This window comes from Vidua macroura, chromosome 18 (genome assembly GCF_024509145.1).
Source record: "Vidua macroura isolate BioBank_ID:100142 chromosome 18, ASM2450914v1, whole genome shotgun sequence".
Classification (NCBI taxonomy): Eukaryota; Metazoa; Chordata; class Aves; order Passeriformes; family Viduidae; genus Vidua; species Vidua macroura.
This window is the reverse complement of record NC_071588.1, coordinates 2,893,231-2,918,786: the sequence shown is the minus strand read 5'-3', so window position 1 is coordinate 2,918,786 and position 25,556 is coordinate 2,893,231. Positions and strand designations below refer to the sequence as shown.

General features: G+C 41.7%; 1 protein-coding gene across 3 annotated transcripts in view; it reads left to right on the top strand.

The window, feature by feature from the left end:
- Positions 1 to 25,316, top strand: part of ATP2A2 (ATPase sarcoplasmic/endoplasmic reticulum Ca2+ transporting 2) — a 43,813-nt gene extending 18,497 nt beyond the window's left edge. Inside the window, exons 6-21 of one of the 3 annotated variants that reach the window (XR_008439791.1) lie at positions 4,038 to 4,118; positions 5,536 to 5,621; positions 6,707 to 7,171; positions 9,495 to 9,583; positions 12,791 to 12,893; positions 13,388 to 13,519; positions 13,608 to 13,730; positions 13,911 to 14,129; positions 14,880 to 15,215; positions 15,440 to 15,660; positions 16,649 to 16,851; positions 17,019 to 17,104; positions 17,503 to 17,636; positions 18,614 to 18,731; positions 18,846 to 20,403; positions 24,211 to 25,316. Coding sequence is in view for 2 of the 3 variants with exons in the window: in XM_053993402.1 (XP_053849377.1) it covers positions 4,038 to 4,118; positions 5,536 to 5,621; positions 6,707 to 7,171; positions 9,495 to 9,583; positions 12,791 to 12,893; positions 13,388 to 13,519; positions 13,608 to 13,730; positions 13,911 to 14,129; positions 14,880 to 15,215; positions 15,440 to 15,660; positions 16,649 to 16,851; positions 17,019 to 17,104; positions 17,503 to 17,636; positions 18,614 to 18,731; positions 18,846 to 19,118 (2,669 nt within the window). In the remaining variant the exon portion in view is untranslated. Of the gene's footprint in view, positions 1 to 4,037; positions 4,119 to 5,535; positions 5,622 to 6,706; positions 7,172 to 9,494; positions 9,584 to 12,790; positions 12,894 to 13,387; positions 13,520 to 13,607; positions 13,731 to 13,910; positions 14,130 to 14,879; positions 15,216 to 15,439; positions 15,661 to 16,648; positions 16,852 to 17,018; positions 17,105 to 17,502; positions 17,637 to 18,613; positions 18,732 to 18,845; positions 20,501 to 24,210 lie in introns of those variants that run through there. The other 2 variants (XM_053993403.1, XM_053993402.1) reach the window with 2 other exon arrangements.
- The last annotated feature ends 240 nt before the right edge of the window (positions 25,317 to 25,556 follow it).

The following is a 25,556-nucleotide window of genomic DNA, read 5'->3' as shown; positions in this document are numbered from 1 at the left end:
AGAGTTAACAGAGCTGGTATTGGTGTTCAAAGTACACATTTCAAGCCTCGGTTTTGTTCTGAGGACTGTTCTATGGCATACTGGCTTTTGGGGTACAGTCAATTGCTTCCTGAGCCCACTGCCACCAGCAGTTTTGATTAGAAAATCTGGAATATGGATCTCCATAGACTATATTGAGATATGGTCTAATAATTTGAGTCTTGAAAGAGGAGTATGGTCCTGTTGTAGTCTAATTAGTACCCAGAAGTAACTAAAAATACAAGGGACTGAAATCCACTCAGCTTTAACAGTTATTTTCCCTCCACCTTCATTGTTCATAGAATATGTGTCCCATCAATTCTGCCCATCTTCCTGGGCTCTTAAAGCACTGACTGCCATAGCCTGCAAAATTAATATTGTATTTTAGCTGTAGAGGTCTCCCAGGGAGTGTCTCAAACCATTGTCTGACAGAATTCTGAAATGAAGTATTTAATTTTATTGCTATGCTGGAAACTGGTAAAGTATTGAAAGGGGTATCAGTGCTAAAATGAAACACCCAGGTAATGAGCTGATCATTTCACTGTAGGACTTGGTCAGTGCCAAGGATAAAATTGGGACTCTGGTTGCTTAATAATACATTCTGTACTTGGAAGTCAGTTTGGGACAAGTCTGTGGAGAGGCAGGGTTGGACTGTGTAAAAATCAGATATCTGTCAGTGATTGTCCATATGGAGGGAACTTGACCCATGACTGCCACAAGCACTGGGAGCAGGAAGGTAAGGGCTGGGAGCTTGAGAAGAAAGGCTGAGTGTTGGGTGTAGTCAGTGGGAATTTTGAAAGGTAGCATTGCTGGTTAGATGGCTGAAGAATGCAGTATTTGAAAGTACTAAATTATCCCTGTTTACAGTGAAAAAGCAACTGACATAAACTTTAAATTCATATTGCAACAAAATACTGCTCCAGTTTCTACCAAGGAGTAGAAATTGTAAATTGTCTGTTTCAGTGTAGACTCATACACAGTTAAATAAAATGGATATTTATCTTTCTTAACCCCCTGTCACGACCAGGTTGTTCTTACACAGGCTCATTTATTGTGTGCTGAAGCTCAGCATTAAAATTCTAAAATTCTGTGCGTGAATAAAAGGATTCTGTGGGTGAAGCTGTAATGGTTCAAACCAAACCCTTCTCACTCCTCCAGACAGCAGTCAGTGCTGTAGCTGGTGGGGCTGGTTTAATCAGTAGTTATGTATTTGGCCACATTATGTTTCAGAGCATGTACCTGGGCAGTTTTGAAAACAGCTTATTTTATTTCTTCAGAGCTGTTGTGGAAATCAAGGGACTATTTAGGATTAAAAAGTTGGGTTGAAATAATGGATGAAAATATTTCTGCAACTGACTTTTTATTTTAGATGTCAGACTATGGAATTATATCGTTTACTGTAGCAGCTCTGTGCTGAGCAGCACAAACACATAATCACTTTCTCATTTCTTTCAAGCCTTGGGTATTACTTCCATTGGTTCTGTGGACTGAATTATATGAATTTTAAAAAGCCTCCCAAAAAACAACAACAACCTCGCATTCTTTTTCCTGTTTTAAAGCCTTCTCTTTGTAGATGAGATCTGTAGTACACTGCTCACTGAATATTTCCTGTGGTTCCTCTCTGTCATAGGATAGCTTCCTATTAATTTTCAGTTGTGCTCTTGAAAGTATATTCAAGACTATAAATGACTTAGTCTCATAGTAGTTGTTATTTTGCAAAGAGTTGTTTAAAATGTCTCTGTAACTGACCCTGACATACAGCTTTCCTGCCTATTGGAAATGCCTTGAATATTTTACTACAGCCTTCCCAGTCAGAGAGGGTGAGTGAATAATGAGTCTTATCTTAAATCGTTGAGATCAATTTATGAAGCTGCACTGTCATAATAAATTTAACACTTCAGTTCTGGTGATTCAGGCAATTGATAACAACAGTAGTAGTTTTCGTGGAAATACTGATGTTAATATCGACAGTCTCTTAGAGGGGTCTCTCCAAGTATTTTAAATCTTGTCAATATTAAGTTTGAACAACTTGGAGAAGTTCAGAAGTAGGTTAGAAAATCACTTGTGAACTTTGCTGTATGTTCTGTCCAGTTTCTTGAAAGTTTTAAGATTGTTTTTTTAACAGCTTCATTTTTGTGTTGTGCATCTCCAGCGATGTTGCCAGACGTGGTGGCTGTGGGCTGCCTGCAGTTCTGCAGTGCTCTGAAGATGTTTGTGCAGGTTGCCAGACCTCTCAGCACATTGCTCTGAGGGCTTGGCCTGTCCAGCCATATCTGCAAAGCAGCTGCTACTGTGTGTCTGCAAATAACCCTCCTCAGGACACCAGGAGAGCAATTGAATAGTTTTGCCTTTTTTGGGCTAGGTCACCATTTGTCTAAGGCTATTTTCTCTTGCTGTTCAAGGGCATTGTGGCTTAAATTAGTATTCACATGGTATAATGACACATTTGTGGCTGCATTTTTGTCCCTTCATATACAGATGCTCACAAAAACACACATCTAACTCTACAGGCAAAACTATACAATCTTTTGCTGGTTTTAGTGGTTGGAGTTACTCTGAATTTACAGGAAGTCACATGGTGCAAGTTTTCCTAACGTTTGAAGTAGCACTTCATTCTCCTCTTCAGGGTTTTGTTCCACAGTTTTCCACTCCAGGGTGTGAGGGGTTGGATGAGCCAAGGCTGTGTCACCACTGTAGAGCTTTTCATGATATTATTTCTTAATGTGCATTATTGCTGCTGATTGCATAAGCAGTTCCTGCAGGAATTGCAGCTTATTTTAATTTCACTGCGGGGACACAGATTCCACCTACTGAAAGGATCAGTTGTCTTTAGTTAGTTATTCTCCCTTCTTTATTTCTTTGCATTATTTTATAATAATATAGCTGACACTCGAATGCTTGTGGTGTTAAATTATATTAGAAGTGTTCAATCATGTATTAATTAGGAATATTGACATGCAGAATGTAGAACCCCTCCATGTGAATCAGAAATGTGCCTCATTAATATACTTTAGCAAGTTAATTTGCATGAAGCCATTTATTTGCAGTAGGCACAAAATGGTAGAGCTTTAGTTTTTTTCCTTAAAAACTAAGAAAAGCTGGGTAAGAGGAAGTAGGAAGGGAGAAGATAATGTTGAGATGTTAGGGATGCTGGAGCTCAAGTGACAGCTGGATTTATCTGCCATTTTTAGGAGTGTGGTGTTAACTTTTATCATCTGCTGCCTCGGTGTCTCAAGCACTTGTTAATGGATGTTTTGTTGTTTGTGGTTTTTTTTTTTTTCCTTCAGTATTCTCTTTTGCAAAATAGAAATGTGCATGACAAGATAAACACAACAGAGATCTGTGAAAATTGTAACTGGGATATGGATTGTGGTTATTTAATAGAGCAGCATTACTGGAAAATAAAGCTACTGTGTGATCTGAGGTTAACTTCCAACTCTAAAACATCTGGCAGAATTCAAAGTGTAGCATTACAAGAGCATATTTGCAGAAGCACGTTATTCTCACAATTGGTGCCAAAGAAAAGGAAAATACAACTTCTTTTAGTTTTCTAAATAAATAGATGTGGCTGATGTGATCTTTGGAGAGCAGAGGACTCACTTTGGGCATAGAGAAAACAGCTAAAAGACTCTGCAGGACCCGTGTTCTGAAAAGGGAACTCGATTCACCTTAGCTACGGGTTTTGATTGTTTATAAATATGTCTTCTGAAATTGATACCTTGCTCTTGAGAATGTTTTCCCTTTGCTTTCAAGTGGCCATGTGGTTAGAAAAGCAATCCAGTGACTTATAGCTTCTTTCTTGGAGGTTAGGTAGGGGCAAGTCTAAATTGCCAAGGTGTATTGGATACTCAGAAAATGGGAGTATTGCAAGTCACAAAAGCAGCAATAAGCTGCTGGTGATCTCAGTCATCTGTGCAGTTACTGGAAAGTCATTTTTCTGGCTGATGGAGGGAAGGGACACTTGGTCAGTCATCTCTCAAACGGCAAAATTCTGACTTTGTCTTGTCATTTCTTTGTAGTTGGAGACAAGGTTCCTGCTGATATAAGAATTACTTCTATCAAATCTACAACTCTAAGGGTAGACCAGTCAATTCTCACAGGTACAGTTTCTCTGACTTCTATGTAATTATGTGCATAATTGAAAGTGCCTTTTCACCATTTATTTGCAATGATCCATTAGAAACAAGCCTGCAGCTATTGAAGTTCTCTGCATTCAAGTGCAGTAAATTTCAGATCTGGTAACTTGTAGAGTGGCTGAATGTGTTGCTTCATCATTGGCTTTGTTTTCCCTTTAGTGGGATGAACATTCTTACTGAGTCTTGTAATGCTTTTTTGCCCTTCCTCTTTCCCCAACAGACATAAGCAATCTGTGGGAAATTAATTTTTTTTTTTTTAAAAATGGATTTCTCTTCTAGTTCACGGAGTCTTCTAGGTTTGAACATCGTGTCACCACTCCAATATGAAAGTATGTAAATCTTACTAAATGTCTTCTGCAACAGGAAAGAACAACTTTTGCAATGCTGGCAGCTTTTAAGCTGCTGCCACTAAAGACTCAGTGCACTCAAGCCTTATTTGCTCAAATTCTATGCACACACATTCGTGTGTTTTCTGGTACCAGCCCTCAAATGCAGGAGCTATTTTTAGAGCCCTTTTCAGATTTGTTGAAAACAAAACAAAGTAGCAGCACTTCTGAATATAGGAAAAAAAGCTGGGAATCAACCGAGCATGCTACAACAGTTTTCTTTCAACTGGAACATGGAGATCTGTCTGCCTGTTTTGGTAGCATAAATTATTGTTAACTAGCTCTGAATTTTAAAACAGTAAAGTATTCATAGGAAGCCTATTTTTCATCCTTGAATCAGTCTTGAAACAGGCTCCAGGGTTTCTCACTACAGATCCTGAATAGCACAAGACTGATCAAGCTTTACTTATGTTTAGCATAGGAAAATGGATGCACTCCATGCCTGTAAAGCTGCTGGAATAAGTAGAAATAGACCATCAGAATTCTGTAAAAAGTGACTATTCCTTGCCTTTATTTAAGTAACAGAATTCTTGTTTTAATTGAAGCCTTTGCTGTTTGCACCCAAGTTGATGCTTAAGTCTCCTGTCAGGTAGAATAGGACTGAGGTCTGAGATGCTGCTCAACAAAATCCTTTTAAAGGGAGGAAGCTTTGGGTCCCTTGAGCTTACACAAAGTAGTGTAACTCAGTGACTGAAGCTGAGAGCACCACCTTGTGAAATCTGGTGTAGCAATGAACCTCTGCTTTTAAAGAAAAGGAGCCTTTCTATACCTGTGTGACATGCTTGTAGAAACTGATACAGAGTTTTTGCTAAAAGCCAGACATTTGGTTTTCTTGGCCAACTGAAATATTTTCTGTTTCACTTAAGCAATTAAATTAAGATCATTTGAGGAAAGAATTTTGACATCCTAAAAATTTCAGAGCCGAAGATGATAACTTTTTGATTCCCTCAGGACTCCAGATACAAAATTTCTTAAGACTATCATCTTTATTTTAGGTGAATCTGTGTCTGTTATAAAGCACACAGACCCTGTGCCTGATCCTCGTGCTGTAAATCAAGACAAGAAGAACATGCTCTTTTCTGTAAGTAATTTACTTTGAGGTTTTCAAAACATTTATAAAATAACACTGAAGCTGATAAAAAATGTGCAAAACTTCAGGTCTTCCCCCAAAAACTCCATGACTTTGCTATGTTCTCTGTATATATTTCTGTGTGTCTCCATACACGTTGAACTAAATTAACTTTTAATAAAAGCTGTCCTCAGGGGAAGATGCTGGATGAAACCAGTCTATATGAGGAAAATTTTTTTTGTCCTTCACAAGGAAGTCTTGGAGGGTGAAGCGCACACACTTGTAGTGTTTCTGCAGTAATTTTCTAAAGTAATAGTTCTTCAGTGTGATAAGAACCCACACAAATTGTGGTGGTGTGTAGCTAAAGTTGAGAACTGGCTTTATGTATAGGATTGAAACAGTTTGTTCAAATTTATTTGAAGGAAGGATTAAATGTCTTTCAGATAAGAAAATAACTTTTTGCTGGCAGGGAGCTTAATTTTACTGTTCATTTCCATGTTAAATATGTTCACACAGGGAGCCCTAGAGAACACATCTATTACTCATAGCAAATAACATTAAATCTGACAAAATAGAGCCTGGATTAAAAAGAGAGGTGAAACACATTCAGTATTCCAGCTGAAATACATACTGCTTGCTCAGCATCTGGGTTTGGCTGTGGTGCTTGTGAGAGATCAATACTGACTCGTTTTGAGCCTGTTCTGGGAGCAGAAATTCCACCCTGGAGTGTTCCCTTACAGACACAGGCAGTGTCATCCTCTTCTTCTTTACTCTTCCATATCCTGGCTGAAGCACAGTCTGAACTTGTATGAGGTGGTTTGGTTTGAGGGGTTTTTGTGGTGGTTTTTTTGGGGTTGTTTTTTTTTGTTTGGTTGGTTTTTTTTTTTTTTTTTTGGTTTTTTTTGGTTGGTTGGTTGGTTTTTTTTTGGTTTTTTTTTGTGTTTGTTTTGTTTTGTTTTGTTTTTTTTGTTTGTTTTTTTGTTTTGTTTTGTTTTGTTTGGTTTTTTTTGTGACATTAAAGCCAAACAAAATAAACTCACCCACAGAACCTGTTTGTGTACTGACTCCAAGTTTTCCCTGCTCTTCCTTTACCTCAGGGTACAAACATTGCTGCTGGTAAGGCCATGGGGGTGGTTATTGCAACAGGGGTAAACACTGAAATCGGGAAAATCCGTGACGAGATGGTGGCGACCGAGCAGGAGAGAACCCCCCTGCAGCAGAAGCTGGACGAGTTTGGGGAGCAGCTGTCCAAAGTCATCTCCCTGATCTGCATCGCCGTGTGGATCATCAACATCGGCCACTTCAACGACCCCGTGCACGGCGGCTCCTGGATCCGCGGCGCCATCTACTACTTCAAAATCGCCGTGGCCCTGGCCGTGGCCGCCATCCCCGAGGGCCTGCCCGCTGTCATCACCACCTGCCTGGCGCTGGGCACACGCAGGATGGCCAAGAAGAACGCCATCGTGAGGAGCCTGCCCTCCGTGGAGACCCTGGGCTGCACCTCGGTGATCTGTTCCGACAAGACGGGGACGCTGACCACGAACCAGATGTCCGTGTGCAGGGTACGTCCCGCGGCTGCTCCCGCTGCTCCTGTTCTCCCCAGCCACTCTCAGGAGTCAGCACTGCTCAAATTCTCCTGATCCCGGCTCTTTTGGGTTCTCATATCATCAAAATCCTGCTCTTATTTTCCTGAGATAAGCCTCCACTTTGAATTCAGTTTTCCACTGTGTAGTCTTGAAGGCTTTTGTCTCTTCCCTTATTTAGTCATGGCCAAAAATAGCTGTACTCACACTCAGGGAGGAGAAGGCTGTTTGTAAGCAGCTTTCCATTGACTTGCCTGTGAGCCTTTCAGGTTACTGGCAATTCTTTGGTGTGATTTATGCCTTTTATTAGAAAGTTACGCTGTAGAACGGGCTGTGTGTAAGTGTCAAACACTTGCCTCTTCAGTTGAGAAAGACAACAATGGTGGAGAAACTTAGTATAAGAAAAGGAGATCTACTGCAGTAACTTTGGTAGTCAAAGGTGTTTCCACTCCTGGGTGGTTCCAGCTTTATTTGGTTATCTTACCTTCAGTGGCTTTGCTGGTCTGATGGGGATCACTGCAGTGTTTTCAGTGTGCAACAATGACTAATCTGGCAGCTTGAGGTGCAGTTGACCCTGTCACTAGCATTACCAGGGTCATCTTCAGTGTTGGTGTATTTTTAGGCAAGCATGAGTTCTGTGCCTCTCCTCCCTTCCCCCCAATACTCTGTCTAGTGTTGGCTAATTTGGGACTTTCATGGCTGGTCACTTAACATAATGCATGTTCAGTTGCCAGTTTGCCCTTCTGTGTAGGGATTTAATGGAGAAAACACTGAATTCTTCTGTTTAATAACTTTAGATGTTCAGTGGCACAGCAACTCCAGCATGGAATGTCCAGAGCCTCATTACGCTGGGTTAGAATTCCAAACGTGTGCATGTTGGGCTCTGCACACCAGTGGTGAAAGTTTGTAAGCCCTAAGCACTTTGTTCTCATGTGATTGATGGCTTTTTCTTCCTAATTGGTGGTTGACTTGTTCTACTTCCTTAAGTATCATAGTATTTATACCTAAGAGACACAAAGCAGCTGCTCATCAGTATTCCAGAGGAGGTTACTTGCAGTAGAGTTGCATAACTGCCCTAGTCTTTGCAGGGATTTTTTCATCCTGCAGATGCCAAAAGCAGGAGGCTTCCCTGGTTAACTCATCATTTAAGTTGTGTTTATTTAAAAGCTCAAAATGCTCTGCTCCTTATTTAGAGGGCTAAACGTTTTAGATCTTGTCCAGCACAACTTGGTTCCTTGTTAACCTCTGGGGGCTGCAAAAGAACATGAATTGAAGTTTGTGAAAATGTAGCAAAAGTCTAATACCTGTAACAATGAGTTTATTTTATTGGGCTGTGTTTTGTGAACATGCTTGTCTAAAATGTAGGGCACACAGTGAGGGGAGAGGAGGGCATTGCTAAAATGTGATGTGACAAAATGGCTTGTGCTAACCAGTGGATCAGAAGTTCCATTAGGATACACCATCAATTAGTGAGAAATTATCTTCTCTAGTGCTACTCCAACAAGCCATGAGAGTAAGACAGCTTCAGGCACTGTGGTTTTTATCTCCATCCTCTCACATGTGATTCTGCCTGCAGCTCTCCTAGAAAGGAAACAAAGGAAAGACTGATTTGCAGATCTCTTAGACAACTGCATCCTTCAGATTGGTGTCTGAATTTGAAAGTAGTATTTTCACCAGTGCTAGAAAAGCACTTGAATTGGCTGATTGGTTTAAGCTCCCAGTGTCCCATGTGGTAAAGTGACTTGTAACTGGAAACCAGGACAGGAAACGCTTTCATTTAAGGCTGGTATTAGGAGAAAGTCTGGCTCTTGCTAAAACCTCACCTCTTAGATCTCAGCTTCTCCTATTTATAGATGCTTTTATTTTGATTTTGGGAGAAATTGTCAGCTGACAGTGTCCAGCTGAGCTGTGTTTGACTATTCCAAAGCAGAGAATTAATTCATGATTTGTGTTACATGAGAATTAATTCACAGGTGTGAAGTTTAGGAAGAGCTTGGCTCTAGTGAGGATTGTCAGGTGGTGTGTGAATGGGCTTCCCAGCTGAAGTGTACACAGTTCCCGTGGTTTTCAGCTCTGTTTTCCAAAGAGCTCTGTAGGCAGAAGAGCTGTTCCCTGTACTTTGTGCTTCAGTGTATGAAGCTGTTCAAACATAAGTGGGATCCAAGTGCACAGAATCAGGTCTTGTCTGGTTTGTTTATTCAGACTGAACTTGCCTCTTGTACCTGCTTGCCTAAGGCCTGTTTAAATCTCTTGCTTTAATTATTGTTCAAAGGTAGTAACACTTCTAACTCTCTAATTTCAGATGTTTATCCTGGACAGAGTAGAAGGAGACAGCTGCTCCCTGAATGAATTTACTGTAACTGGTTCAACGTATGCTCCCATGGGAGAAGTGTAAGTGTCCTGTTCAAGTTAAATATTTGTCTGTTCATGCATTCACTATTACTTTAGTCTAGAAAAGGGATACATGTAATATTCAATAGTGATAGTTAATAAGTGAAAGGGCAGCCAGTGAGAATGCACATTGAAGGGCTGGGAGGGGGAAGTAATAAACAGGAAAACAAAGATAAATTGTAGAAAAGTAAACCTACATAAAATATAAAAAGTCTCCAGTATTGCACTGTTCCCTTGATAATCCAAAAATTAGTAAGGGGTAGAGAGGATTTATTTTATTGAAATCTCCCTGGACTGAGATTAGCTATCTCAGTACTTCTAAGTGAGGTTCACATTTCTTATTCAAAAACTGGGTAAATCTGAAGAGGTGAGCATTTGCTAATCTGTGAGCTCAGTGTTTCCAATTTCCCTGTCTCAGAGAATGGGGAAGTTGTTTTTTCTGAGGCATCTTCTGAATGTGTTGGAGTTGAAGTCTTGAATTGACTGTAAATTCCTGTCCCTGGCCCTCAGTATTTTATTGGTGCATCTCTACTTGAGCTGGTGTGTGTTTGTCCCAGCCCTTGCTATTTGAGCTGCTGTTAAACCCAGTCCTTTAGGAAAGGAATGAGGTCTGGTTTACTTTATCAGCTGCAAGTCTCTACTAGTGAGGTAAGTGGTTCATCCTGAAGACTTCAGGAATTTTTAGGACTCTGCTTCTTGAAGAAAAGCCTCTTTTTACTGGGTTGTTACAGCTCCTTTTACTTGATCAGTCCTCCATGTGTTTTATAACCTTATCAATTCAGTTTTACTTGCAGAATAGAACTCTGCTGTGGATGATGTAGAATTTAATTTCAGTTATTGTAAGCATCTCAGCCTTGTGCAGTTTCACTCGTGTGCCTCTGACTCCTCCAATCTTGCCCATCTCAATAATGATTATCTCTGTTTAATTTCCATGGCAGTTAAGACCCTGGTGTTCCCAGCAGCTGGAAATCTTAATTCCCCAGTTCTTTTTTGTTTCAAAGCTAATTGCTGTCAAAAACTTACGCTTTCATTTCAGGAGGCAGCATTTGCTTAGACAAGGTGACTCCAGACCTTGCAAAACTCCCAGCTATTGCACTTTAGCTGGGCTTACAAGAGCTCCAGATAAACAAAATAATAAAATAGAGTGTGGTGACAGATGTGGGGGATAATGAGACAGACAGCAATGTTTGTTAATGTGCTGTTTTCACTTACTGAAGTTGAGGGAATGTGAAAAGTGTGTTAAACTCACTGCATTCGGGGACACAAAGGATTCTGAGAGAGGGAAATTGCCTCAGAAAGGCTCTTACTGGAGCAAAGGGAAACTCAGCTCCACTCCAACCCGTAGGGCTGGTTTATTTCTGCATTTATGGACAGCTTTTAAAGCCGTGGCTTTGGAGGAATTTTAAGTAAGGTGACTGACTTCACCTTGGATTGCAAACTGTCACTGAAAATGGAGTTTGGGGGGGGGGGGGGTGTTGAGAGGCAATTAATCCATTGCACTGCCCCAGAGCAGGACCTGCTCCAGATAAGAAGCATTTCTGCTAGGTCTTACTTGGTACTGTTGTCTTCCACAGCCTATTCAGTTTCATAACCATTAAGTGTTCTTGCACTAAATCAGTAATTTTTCACTTAGTGTTAAAATATGATACCAAACTCTCCCCTAAGATTCATTCAGAATATAAAATCACAATTATTTCTTACAAAAACCTCCCAAATTTCATATCAATTTGTTTTCCAGAGATATTGGGAGATTGTCAAAAGTATGGAGTAGTTTTGCCATGTCTCAGCACACTCAGTCTTACTGCAAGCTGAGAGCACAAACCCAATAATAATTAAGAACTGCAGCAAAAACTGGTAGATTGTACCTGACCTTCAAATGAGTTCATCTTGAAAAACCTGAAGCTGTAAGGAAAAAAATTCCTTTATCCAGAACTGATCCCAGCACCTTAGGCTCTGCATTTGTTCTTCAGAAACTGTTGATAAGGAACACAAAAACAAGGGCTATAGAAAATAAAACCTGGTATGACAAGTTATGAATATTCCAATATGCTGGTGTGCTTTGAGTTCAGAACAGGTGAAAACAGGAAGTTTTGGGTGGGATGGATGAGGTGACAGCCTGAGAGCTGGACTTCAAAGCCACAGCTTATGGCTGTAGGATTATAAGCCAAATGCAACATTAAAAACATACTTGTTTCCTTAAGATTCATTTTGTTCTTGTGCTGTGTTACACAACACTGGAATTTGTTTGCAGTACCACAACTGAACAAAAGCTTACATAATGGGACATGTCATCGTCTGTGTTGTGAATTCTTAGAGTAATGATCCACATCTTTCCACCATCAGACCTTTTTCTCCCCTCCTTCAGAGCTTTAATAAAAGATATTCTATATTAGCTCAGCCTTGGTCATTTTGCTAGGGGAAAATAACAGTATTGAGCACTGTCTTGGTTCTTTTGTGCTTGCTGTAGAAGTCTGGGAATGTTCCAGAAAAGGAATCAATTCACTGTTTCCAAGTGTGAAAGCAGAGAAGTTGCTTCTTAGTTGGGATGTCAGAATGGTGCTTTACTTCAGGAAAATGTACCTTCCCTCTCTCTGAAGCCTCGACATATTGATTATTAAGTGTGCTTCACTACTAGAAAAGAGCACTTTTTTTTCTTGTGGAGGTAGTCTTGTGAAATGACTTCACTTTTCATGGCTTGAGGATGCTGACATATAATACAAATCAATTGTTAGGAAATTAAAGAGGAAAATCTGCTTTAATGCCTGCCCAGTGCATGCACTTCATGCATTGCAGTAAAGCTGCAGAATATGCAGCAGGAAGGAAGCTGAACTCCTCAGGTGTCCAACAATATTCCTCTCCTGCTTGGACCTCCCCTCCAAGCCCTGCAAAAACAGGGGCTCAAACAGTGCCTTCAAACCTCAGACTGAGCCCTTCTCCAGGCTGCTGTGTGACTGTCACTGGAGGAAGTGAGTTTTTGTCACTCAGGGAGTGGTGTCATCAGTGATCTTCTCATTCCATTCATGATTCTGATCCAAACTTCAGAACTCCCCTTTATCAGTCCTGCTCTTCCCAACAACTTCTGTGGTTCCAAGTCCATAACTAATGAGCATTGTACTAAATGGAAATGCAGTAAAGAGGATGAAGAAAATATGAGATGCTAATACTAAATAACTGACTTCAGTCTCCCCCTTTTCTTCCTCTGGAAAGGCATAAAGATGACAAACTCATTAAATGTAGCCAGTACGATGGTCTTGTGGAACTTGCAACGATCTGTGCACTCTGCAACGATTCCTCTTTGGATTACAATGAAGTAAGTTCATATCCTGGAACAGAGGGGAGTGTGGCAATGAGGACAAATGTTCTCATCTGTCTGTGTAATACCTTTTAGTGCTAAATCCCCTTCTAGTCAAGGGGAGAGTATTTAGGCCCTCTGAAGTATTAATTCTGAGAATTACTTGTTCGTTGAACACTGAGAACTAAATCCAGCAGCAAGTGTAATCTGTAATTTGGAGCTCTCCTGATGCTGCTTTCTTGCTTTGCCTTGCTGCCTTATGGGTGCTACCAAGTCTCAAAATGTCTTAAATGCTTGATGATAAAATACTGACATCTCTCTCTGCTGCTCTTAAGGGTAAAGGCTTCAAATTCCTACAAATCAAACTCCTCAAAGCTGCTCTTTTAAAATAGTTTTACTTGTTTCATGAGCCGCTTTTTTTTTTTTTTCCCCCTCATTGTGACACTTGAGCTTGGTAGGTTCCAGGTGATGTTTAACCTCCTGTGCTTTTGTTTGCTTTGTGTTAACTCAAGGCTAAGGGAGTTTATGAAAAGGTTGGTGAAGCCACAGAGACGGCGCTTACGTGTCTGGTTGAGAAAATGAACGTGTTCGACACAGACCTGAAGGGACTTTCTAGAATCGAACGTGCAAACGCCTGCAACTCAGTGAGTCCTCTTTTACTGCCATTGCCTGGGGACACAGCTCTGTAGTGTGTATCACCTAAATGCATTTTATGCTTTTTGTTTTAATAAGGTGATAAAACAACTGATGAAGAAAGAATTCACTCTGGAATTCTCAAGAGACAGGAAGTCGATGTCTGTCTATTGTACTCCGAACAAACCGAGCCGCACGTCCATGAGCAAGATGTTTGTTAAGGTCAGTCACTCACTGGAGAGAGAGAGGTGGTGGAATGGCTGCAGAGTATTTTAAATACTTAAAAATTACAGTGCAACTAACTGCAGCTTGGAGTGGGAGGAAGGACTCGGTAATTTAAGCAAATGTTGTAATGGAAAGGGATTTATTAAGCTAAATTACTTCTTCTTTTTGTCTCTGCAGGGTGCTCCTGAAGGTGTGATTGACAGATGTACACATGTCCGTGTTGGAAATGCTAAAATCCCTTTGACTCCAGGAATTAAGCAGAAAATAATGTCTGTCATTAGAGAATGGGGAACTGGCAGAGACACACTGCGTTGCTTGGCTCTGGCAACCCATGACAATCCTCCCAAAAAAGAGGAAATGAATCTGGAGGACTCCTCAAATTTCATTAACTATGAGGTAAGATCAGTAGCACTTCTCCCTCTTCCAAACTGGAGAATGGTGGCTCCTTCTATTTGATTATTTCTCAAGGAAGTTACATCTGAGAATTTTCTCTTTCTGGGTATTTTTGATGTCAGACATAACAGTTCCCCACTTGTATGGAGGGAATGCTCAGTCTAAGAAGAGACTTTGTGGTTTAGAAGAAATTGTTGATGGCAGGTAGCTTTTTTTGGCTAAAAGCACAAGAAGAAATCAGTTAAACAGTCCAAAAACTGCATTGTGGTTTCAGCTTTTATGGTTTTTCAGTTTGGCGTTGCTCAACTGCAAGACCTTTTTGGGGATTTTGTGATGGAACATACCTCTCTGGGAGTCAGGTTCACTTCCCTGCCTCTGTGCTGTCAGCTGCAAGGGCTCAGTCCATGATTATCATCTTAGCTGCTCTGTAATTTTCCAATGAAATCTGTATCTGGTATTTAGGAGGAAAGTAACAACAGTTGCATTAGTTCTTGGCTTGTGCTCTCTCTGCTCCTGGCACTGATGATAAAAGTGAAAGACTCAATGCTTGCAGGTTGAATTTGCAAGGCTGGCAAATAGAACATGTTTTAACTTCAAATTAATGCATTTCAAGCAAAATTTGGTGAGGCAGGACAAGGAATTATCCCAAATGTCACAACACAGGTGTAACATGCAGGGAAAATAATTACCTCACTGCTACCAGAGGAGAAATCTGCAGGATCTTGCACTGAAAGTCGCTGTGTCTTGTTTCAGACCAACCTGACATTCGTGGGCTGCGTGGGAATGCTGGATCCCCCAAGGATTGAGGTAGCTTCATCCATAAAGCTGTGCAGACAGGCTGGCATCAGAGTTATTATGATCACTGGTGACAACAAGGGCACGGCTGTGGCCATTTGCCGCCGCATCGGGATCTTTGTGGAGGATGAGGATGTGTCCACCAAAGCCTTCACGGGCAGGGAGTTTGATGAGCTGTCCCTGGCTGCCCAGAGGGATGCCTGTCACCATGCCCGGTGCTTTGCCCGGGTAGAGCCTTCCCACAAATCCAAAATTGTGGAGTTCCTTCAGTCTTTCGATGAGATCACAGCCATGGTAAGTGATGGTTACTTGGTTAGAAAGGCAAATGCTGCTTAAACCCTAATTAGGCCTTCTCTGAGTAATTCCCCATTCTGGAAAACACTTGCTTCCATATTTCCCTGCACTTAATGAGTTTTGAGGATCCAAAACCACACCCAGTGCAAAATTCCTTTCTGGATCTGTATGTTAATGCCCACCTTATTTACTGATTCATTTCAAACCCTGAATTCTCATTTTAGACTGGTGATGGTGTCAATGATGCCCCTGCACTGAAGAAGGCAGAAATTGGAATTGCCATGGGTTCTGGTACTGCAGTGGCCAAAACTGCTTCTGAAATGGTTTTGGCAGATGACAATTTCTCCACAATTGTGGCTGCTGTGGAAGAAGGACGTGCAATTTATAACAACATGAAACAGTTCATCAGATACCTGATCTCCTCCAATGTTGGGGAAGTTGTTTGGTAGGTTTAAATTTATTTTTTTCTTTGAGCTAGAATAGTGATGATGGGCTCTTCCAGTATTTCTCACTAAAACCAGAGGAGGAGGTTCTCCAGGTAATGGGTCTCTGTGGAAGCTGCATGTTTCTGGCCTCTCTTTAGTGAAGAACTGTAGCTTGCCACAAAAGTTGCACGTTGTGTTATTTAGAATATTCTAGCTCAGTAGGTAATGCTTTCCAGTCATTTCTATGATTGGAATAATTCTCTGGAGAAGGTAAACCAAAACCTTAATCAAACAGTACAAGATGTGGAATTTCAGATAACATAGTCCCAGGCATAGCTTAGATGTTTGTTTAACCTCAGGTTCCAGAAACATGTTGTGTGTTCCTCCGGGAGGAGCAGAGGTGACCCAGCACCACAGAATGCATTGCTGGTGACAAAATGTAAATACTGATCTCCTCACAGTCCTTGCATCGAAGCAGACTTTTCCCAGAGTGGGATAAAGCACAGCAGTTCTCTCTTGCCTTGTTTCTTGTCAGATTTAAGGCCATCCTTCATATGGCTCTTGTTGCAGCCCCTTATTTCTGTTCTATTTATTCACACAGGCTTGGAGCCATGAAAGTTACAGGTTCAATAAACTTCTGCAGGGAATAGCAGTAATCTAGGGAAATGAAGGTTAGTTATTTGAGCCAAAATGTCTTTTAGAAAGTGGTTTGCAAGCCTTTATCCATGTGTACATATATATTTAGCTATACAGACAAGTAGAATGGAGAAAAAACAACTCTAAAGTCAAGTCTTCAATTTTTGAAGTTATCAGAAGAAGACAATGCTTCAAAGCTTACATGACAGTGGTTAGTCTTTGCTTTTGGGTATGTGTTTAGTTTTCTGATTGTGAATATTCAGCTTGTGATCTTCAGTGGGTAAGAGAGAACAGAAGTGCTGCTGCAGGTTTAGGCTTAAACGTTACTGACATGCACAAGAATGAGCTTCTAACCGGTGGGTTTCTTTGTAGTATCTTCTTGACTGCTGCCCTGGGTTTTCCTGAAGCTCTAATTCCTGTTCAGCTGCTGTGGGTAAACCTTGTGACGGATGGTCTCCCTGCCACTGCCCTGGGCTTCAACCCTCCTGACCTTGATATCATGAACAAGCCACCGCGCAACCCCAAAGAGCCCCTCATCAGTGGGTGGCTCTTCTTCCGTTACCTGGCTATTGGATGTAAGTACTGATGGCTTTTCTTTTTTCCTTAAATAAACTAAGACATGAATTACAACCTGTTTTTTTTCAGTACTGGAAGTCTTGAGGGAGAAGTTCAAATGTGGCAAGTTCAAGTATGTCTTGCATACAGTTCACAGCGCTGAGAAAAGCTCTTTGTTTTCTTGCAGGTTACGTTGGTGCTGCCACAGTGGGTGCTGCTGCTTGGTGGTTTATTGCTGCTGATGGTGGTCCAAAAGTTTCCTTTTACCAGCTGGTATTTGCTCAGTTTAATATCTTTGGGGGGAGAGGGGAGGTTCCTGGTGCTTTCATACTTGAAATGACTGTACAAACCCGGTAGGTTACAGGAATTTATATAATTAAACATTTTCAGACTTGTTCCTGTGAAACTTGATCATGATTAATTAGTCTTGATAGCAAAGCTCAGAGGTGGGATAGCTGGGCTTCTAACAATTTGAAGGACAAATTGTTGTCTTGTAAGTGAAAGCCTAAAGAGGATTTTTCTAAAACAGGCAAAAGTCTGTAAGCACTGGTTTTAAGAGTCACAGTAGAAACTTCCCTTTCTGCAGTACTCACTGCTGTTTTCCTGGTTGCCTATTTTACACTTCAAAAGTTAACGAGCTGTGGAAGTGAGTTGACTCTGTTCTGTTCCAGAGCCATTTTCTGCAGTGCAAGGAGGACAATCCAGACTTCTATGGGGTGGACTGTGTGGTGTTTGAGTCCCCGTATCCGATGACAATGGCTCTCTCTGTGCTTGTCACCATAGAGATGTGCAATGCTCTCAACAGGTTCGTATGTCCCATCAGGAAAGCCAAGCCTCTGCATAGCTTATCCAAAATCCTGCTTTTTGTGCAATTTGATCCTTGGTGAACAGCTCAGCTAATGAAGAGTGAGTCACATTTCCCTTCTGAGTTGTGGTAGTGCAAACAAACTGACTCTTAGATAACATTTGAGATCTCTTATCATAAGGTGTATTTTTAAGTCTGCCAATTCATTCTGGTATTTTACTAAGCACCAGCAACTGAAATATTTTCCATTATTTTTAATCTAAGCTTAATCAATCAGATTATCCCTACTATGTTGGTATAAAGTGATATCAAGGAGAACTAAAATAAGAATGCTGAAGATATGGAAAATAGTTTTTCCTGCCCTAAGGGAGTGTGGGTTTAGCCAATTAATATTAGATTATAAATGGAAACTACTAAATAGCACAATGTCAAGGGTATTTTTCTTCAAATAGCTTAGAGGTCAGTTAATTTAAAAACAAATAAACTCGAAATACATTGCACCGGGGTAGTCCTACATAAAGATACTGCTCTACATCTGCTGCTCTGGATCTCAGCCTCTTCTCCAGCACAGCCTAAATGCAGATGGAATCAAGAGCCAGCATTAAGAAGGTGAAAGTTTTTGACCCTGTGTCAGTCTTTCAGTGAACTCCAGCAGAAGTGGGTGCACTTGGGGCCCTCAGCTCTCCTAGGCTGCCATGTCCACACTTCCCTTTCCCTCCCATGGAGAGGGTTTTGGGGTCGTAGTGAGAAGAATAGACTAGGTCAGGACAGAACACTTGAGACGACTTCAAGAACAGACCTGAGGCTGATGCTGACTGCTTTGCTAAGCTGACCTCAGCCAGTTTGAAGTTGCAGCATCCAAACCGTGTCCTGGGCTGTTTCCTGCCTGGGATCCCTGTGCTGTGCCAGGCTGCTTTGTGGTTCTCAGAGCTTCCTGTTGGTGTCAGAGTCACACATGAGCCATGTTTCTGTTGCAGCCTCTCAGAAAACCAGTCCCTGATGAGGATGCCCCCGTGGGAGAACATCTGGCTGGTGGGGGCCATTTGCTTGTCCATGTCCCTCCACTTCCTTATCCTTTATGTGGAACCACTGCCAGTAAGTGCTCATGCCTTACCCCCACCCCTGAACTTCCAGACAGAGCAAAACCTTGTGTGGGGCTCGAGGCCAGGGCTGGAGGGGGAGCTTGGTAACCCCTGGCTTTTCTTTCAGATTATCTTCCAGATCACACCTCTGAACGTGACGCAGTGGCTGATGGTATTGAAAATCTCCCTCCCTGTCATTCTGCTGGATGAAACACTTAAATATGTGGCCCGTAACTACCTGGAACCTGGTAAAGATGATAGTGTGCGGCCTGCCACCAAACCCTGTGCTCTGTCAGCATGCACCGAAGGAGTTTCCTGGCCGTTTGTGTTCATTACTATGCCCCTGGTTATCTGGCTTTACAGCACAGACACTAACTTTAGTGATATGTTCTGGTCTTGACTGACATGGTGACAAGTTTTGCATTCAAACGAGGAAAAAAAGAAAAAAAGTTTAACTTAATTTTTTTATTGTTTAGAGCAACTGTCTATTTCTGCTGAATTTTCACATGAACATATTTGCCGGTGATGGAGGTTTCATAATCTAGATTTTGGTTTTTTGCTTTTTCTGACTTCAGTGGGGGCAATATATTCCTCTTTTATACACAGTTAAAGTGTCCATTGACATGTACAGAGAACTAACACTATTTTATGCAAATATTTTTTTGTAGATGAAAAGCATGTACAGTGTTCTGTTCAATAGTCTATTCATCATGTAAAAAAAAGTAAATTTTTTTTGAGCCAGCGGACACTATCAAACTAAATTGGCAGCAGATTTTAGGGAATGAATGTGTGTTGTCTAAAACTAAAAAAGCATGTAACTGTTTGTCTTCTGCATGATCATCCAAACTTAATTTGTCATAAAGTCAGGTTTTGTTCACAAGCAGAACTTTCTGCACTGGGTAGAGAGTCCTGCTCCCTGGGTCAGGATTTCTTCTCGGTCCCCTCTTCCCTCACTCTTGGTTCTTGACTGTCCTTGTTTACACCACTTTCTGTATGAGGTATGCCTGATCTTGCTCGTGCAGAAATACCATTCCAGGTGCAGCCTGCTGGAGTTCTTCCATACTCTCCACACACATAGGGTTGGTTTTTTTTAAGGATTATTTATTTGTCTATTGTATTTTATTGTAACAGACCTTACTTTGCCAGTGTTGCCCATTATGCAGGGACAGGGAGGGCTACTTCTGTCTCCTTAAATCTAAAGCCTTTTTAACACACACAATCTGTTTCAATTCAAAAGAGGGTTTAAGTTGGGGTTTAATACCTTTTTTACATGTGTCAGAGCCTTTATTTTTCTTTCTTTTTTTTTTTCTCCCCCCCTTTAAGATCAAAATTTGCAATGAGACCTGAAACAATAACTTGCACTGCATAGCTAGAAATTGGATTTCCTACACTTAGTGCACTAATGCTCAGTTGTATACATGGAGTTACTCTGCTGGCCTGTTGTTAGCCTGACTTGAAGTAACAAGCTCGTGTGTGTTTTTTGTAAAATCTGTAAATAGCACATGACCAAATTGAACATATTGTATAGAACTATTTTTATTTTAATGTGGCACTAACCACCTTCATTATTACGGTAAATGTTAAAGCATGTTTTCAAATTCAGTCCTGTATCAACAATGTGTAAGTCATTAACAGTCCTAACTGTGGTGTTTTTCTCCAATGCCTTCCAACTTTCATCGACTAAAGTGAGTATTTTTCTTCCATTTCACCCTGCCAGTGGTGACTTGCTGTAAAATAGCATATGCTGTATACATGTTGAAGAATAAATAGTAATTTCCTTCATTCCCATGCTGTGTTTTGTCAAACTCTGCTGTGCTACATTATTATCACCACTTTAGACTCTTGTTTTGTGGTCTGAAGCTCAAATTACTGATTCCAAAGGCAAAGCCACTTGCTTTTGGTTTAGTGTATTTTAGGGTCTTGTTTTATAGCACCTGGGAGCCTTAGTGCCCCAAGGTCTTACAGCTTTTGGTCTTAAGTTTGAGATAAAATCAGACAAATCTGTAACTTAAGACCCTGACAGCTGTTACCATGAATGTTTAGTGTCCAAAACTCTCTGGTACTCGTGGTCAGGTGCTGGATTACTCCAAAGCTTTTTCCTGCTCTGAAACAGGGGCTGCCCCCCAGTGCTGAGCACCCTTCCCTGGTCCCTGCAGTGCTCGAAGGGCAGGTGCTGCTCCTGGCAAAACCAGCTCATTATTTATTTGCCATCTGAGAAGGCAAAAGAACAGTCTCAGCTTAACAGGGCAGTCTTTGAAACTTGCCCTGGGGTCACTGTGTCTGTAGAGCAGCAGGTGCTGGTTATCTTGTGCTGTCTCAGTCTGCTTTAGTAACCAAATTCAAACAGCTTTGTGATCCCTCTTGGAGGGGAAGGATAGTTCCAGGCTATGTTCTCTTGCTGCCAGCTGGAATCCAGCGGGCACACATAATTCTCTAGGTTTGAGCTCTCAAGTGGAGAGGTGCTCCCTCAGAGCACAGAGGCTCTACCAGAAATTCCACTGCATGGTGATACTTTGTTTATAGAGACTTTGACTTGAGTTGATGCTGAAGTGGCTCAGAGGAGCTGACCTGATGATGTAGCAGGTGTGTTGCCAAACTGTGAGCATTTAAATCCCCTCAAATGCCCTTTTTTGGTGTGGAAGAGCCAAACTAAGGTTTTGCATTCCATAAAACCACTGGCCTTCACCGGCCTTTAGCTGTATCAATAACAAATGAGCAGTGTGAGACTCGTCCCTGTTCCTTGAAACAAAAAATAATCGTTCCTGTGATGTAGGATTCCTTGAGATCAAAGTGTGTACCAGTGTGTTATTTGCTGGAAACAAATTAGCAGCTTAGTTCAGTGTGCTCCCAGTGCTATTGACAGACATTTCCAGGGCAGGAGTGCCACTGAATCCTTGAACACGGGTTCTGCTGAACCTCAGAGCACCATGTGGTGGCCTTTTTAAAGCCACGTGTCTGGCTGCCACCATGGATAATTCTGCTTCTTGTACAATCCTGTTCCTGTCTTTTATGCCAAATAATCCTGCTATACACCCCCTTTTTCCTCTCTTAAGAAGCTGAAGGGGAAAATGACTGTCAATAAGTAGAATTCAGAATATTCAGAATTCAGCACCTTCTCTGTTGGATCTGTCAGTGTTGAAGATGAATCTTGCTGCTTGTCATGGATTTCCATAGAGATCTGAGGGCTCATTCATGCCTCTGTCTCTGAGGCACTTGGGGTAGGGCCTTGTGTTCTTGGACTTTGCCTTGATATCTGGATGAGTGGTGGGCAAATGGAGATGTTGGGATCCATCTCTATGGGCTCCTGAGCTTACAGGAGCAGTCAGGTTTTACAAGGTGCTCTTTCAGAGCCCAAGCAATCTTCATCTGCCCTGCTTTTCTTCAGTTTCTCGCAGTCTTGTCCAAGTTTCCCTGCAGAAATGGAGCCATAGGGTTCCCCAAGATCAGCAGCTGCAGATCTCGGGTTGGATGGCAACTGTGCTGTGCTTTCAGGATTCTGTTCTCCAAGTGCTGCAAATCCCACCCTTGGCTGGTTGGGATTGGCCAAATGTTCAGACCTACCATGAGCTTCCCCCTGGGTGGTGAGGCATCCTGCCCTGGCTTCACATCCTTGTGATCCTGGAGCTGGAGTGCTGGCAGCTGAGCAGGCTGGGGGAAGCTGCAGGAAGAGCCTAAGGAGCTGAGGGCTTTTGTGTCATAGAAAGTACAGAACTGCAGTGCAAAGTTTCTAATTTTTGCAGGAAATGTCTGAACTAAAGTGTTCATCCTTAGTTGTTTAGATGCTGTCATCTTTCAGCCTCAGTCTTTTCAGCTGGAGAAGCCAGGAAGGGAGGATTTTTCAGGACAGACTCATTTGCCAACATCTCAAAGTCAAAACTCATTTGTGTGGTCCCAAATGTTTTCTCTCCAACCTCCCCAGTGCTGGGGTTGAAGAAGGTAACTCCTGTTGAACCATGTTAGCCCACAAACAGCAGCCCTTGTTCAAGCAGGACTAACTCAGAATTCCCCAGGCTTGATTTCCCGCTCCATTCTTACAAAATAACTTCATATTTTTTGTTTCTCTTTGCTCCCATCTCACCGAGCTTTTTCATCTCTGCTGTTTCCTGGGTTCCTGGGTGCCCTCACACATCACTGCTTATTCTCTACTGTGAGAGGGGTGTGTAAGACCAGGATCAATCGTGTGATTGATGCTGCCTTATGCTGGGAACACCAGGAAGGATATTGGCTTGTGCTGGGAACCCACTGGGGTTTGGAATGAGAGCAGCTCCTCCTGAATCCTGTCTTCTGTAGCAAGGAGGATGCTCAGGCAGCTGCAGTCATGCATTGAATTTTTTAGACAGGAGCTTTTGTCTTTGCAGTGCCTTGGGCTCTCTCTGCTTTCACGTGTGAGCAATCCAAAGTGCTGAGCTACACAACGAGCTGCTCCTTCTTGCTGGCATCCGAGCAATAAAAATAGTTCATACTTGGTTTCCCAAAACGTTATTGCAAATAAATGAGTACGAAAGAGGCTGCAGAAAAACATTTCTACTGGTCTGTCAAAGTGCTCCGAGGCGTGTGTTGGTAGAGAGGCTGCTGGGGAGGTTCCTGGTACGAAACTGAGTTTTTAATCTGATGATAGAATGCAGTACAGCAGTGCCAGCCCGAGACACAGCTCGAGCCCAGAGTTGATGGCAGCCCAAGGGGGCTGAATTTGCTGAGATGAAGGGAGGTAAAACCAATAGAGTCGTCTGTCTCTTGCACCTGTCTTGTTTACTTTTTTGCACTTCTAACCATTAACTGTTTCCCTAATCTCTGCTAATTACATCCTTAATTGCATTAATATGCATTTTCAAATCTTAGCAGGAGAGCCCAAATTTTAGTGTTGAAGCAGTGTTTGGAAGAGCTTCCCTGGAGCTGTAGGGACTCAGAGCAGTCTCTCCAGACACAAGGCTGACCTTATGCTGTGGTAGGGGTGAAGTACAGCAGGAGCTTTAGGACCTTGTACTCTACCCTTTGCCTACACATTAATCCGTGTAGTTTAATGACTTCTTCAAAGCTTTCCTACTGCTTCCCAGAACAAGCTGCCTGACTTGGAAAAGGGACATTGTTAGGTGACTTTGGGGCCAAACCTGCCCTAATGCCTCAACTGAAAAAAAACAAGTGCGTACTATGGAACTTGAAAGTAAAAATTCCAAAGAAGTGAGAATTGTCTGTTGCCCACTGGTCAGGCAGAGAAAGGCAAAAGCTAATTAAATGTGTCTTAATTGTTTTTCACTGCAGTCTTGAGTAGGAAGTGCTAGCTCTGCTGATAATCAAGGGAGCTGAGCCTTAATCCAGAAGATTCTGAGCTTCAAGAACAAAGTAACCTGAGAGTGTCCCTTCAATGACAGAGCAGCCAGTTAGCAAACTTAACATTCTTTCTTCTGTCACTGTTGATCTTAGTCTTGCTTGTATAATGATACTTAGCATTCATCCTTTCATTAACTGATGCCTTTTCTTTCTTTCCTTTTCAGCAATACTGGAGTAATCGCTTCCTAAACAATTTTGCAGAAATGTAAGGTTGTTTTGTTGCGTGCATGTGTTTTTAGCAACACATCTACCAAAACCTCTGCATGTATCGTGTAAAGATTCTTTGCTTTCCCTTAAAAACAAAACTCATTGTGTTCTCTGTGGAAGAAAAGTGTGGTACCATTAGGACTTCATGATACAGATGTACAAACGTGCAATATAGCTTACCAAGTCGGAACTCTCTCCAGAGAAGTTGGGTTTCTGTGCTGCATGGAGAAGAGTTTGGTTATCCTTGAACAAGAATTGCGGAGCTGTCAGCCGGTTTCCATGTTCCTGTATGTAAAATGTCCGTTTATACAATGTACAATATCAGATAATGCATGCCTTGGGGTGTAGACGGATCTCTCTCTGTATTGTATCACCCAAACATCCTACTCCAACAGCTTCTGTACAATGCTCTCCTATTTATAAATCCATGGAAACGATTACAGATGAATGTTAAACTGTAAGCCTCCACTTCATAACGTTGGATTTTTTTATCATCTGTGCAAATCAACCTCTTTTGCACTGTAATGTAACTTATTTAAATCTAAGGCAGTAAGACAGATGTTGGTGCAATACAAAATATCGTGATGCATTTATCTAAAAAGCAACAACGACGTAGCCAGTTCCCACAGCTGCATGTGTGACCTTTAGAAGTTGTAAATAAGATCAATTGTCTATTGACATGCTGACAGTAAAGGAGCATCACACCTAGTTTCATTTGTATCAGGTAAATAAATTTATTCTACAATACGTGCTCGGCGTGTTATTTGATGCACTTTGTTTCCTGCAGGTCCGTGCGCAGGCACTGCAGCGCGCTCTTATTTTAATGCCAGGATGACACTTTTTAGCACCAACACCATTGCAATCTTTCCTCCTAGAACTATGCAGATGCAGCTGCTCCTCGGCAGTATTGACCTCCTCGCTGGTGTGATTTCCTCTGTCCAGGGGCTTGTGTGTGTGTTTAAGGGACACTGTCAAGTACTTTGATCACTCAGTTTTTTTAAAATGCTCCATTGTTTGTAAAATCCCTCTGAGAAACATAAAATAAACAATTCTTTCCCAACTACATCTTTATATATTTTTTTTGTCCTTTTCTATTTTCTAAATTGCCCCAGCTTAAAGTAGCTCCTGGTCTCTTCCCTTTCTGTAGGCAAAAGGAAGATGAGCCAAATGTGTTTGCTCCAAACCACACCACGAGCATCCTGCTGGGAGTGCTTGGCAGTTTGGGCTCTCTCCCTTCCCCAGACCAGGGGCTGTTCTGCCATGAGCTCACAAGGCTGCTGCTGGGCGAGGCTAAAGCACTCCC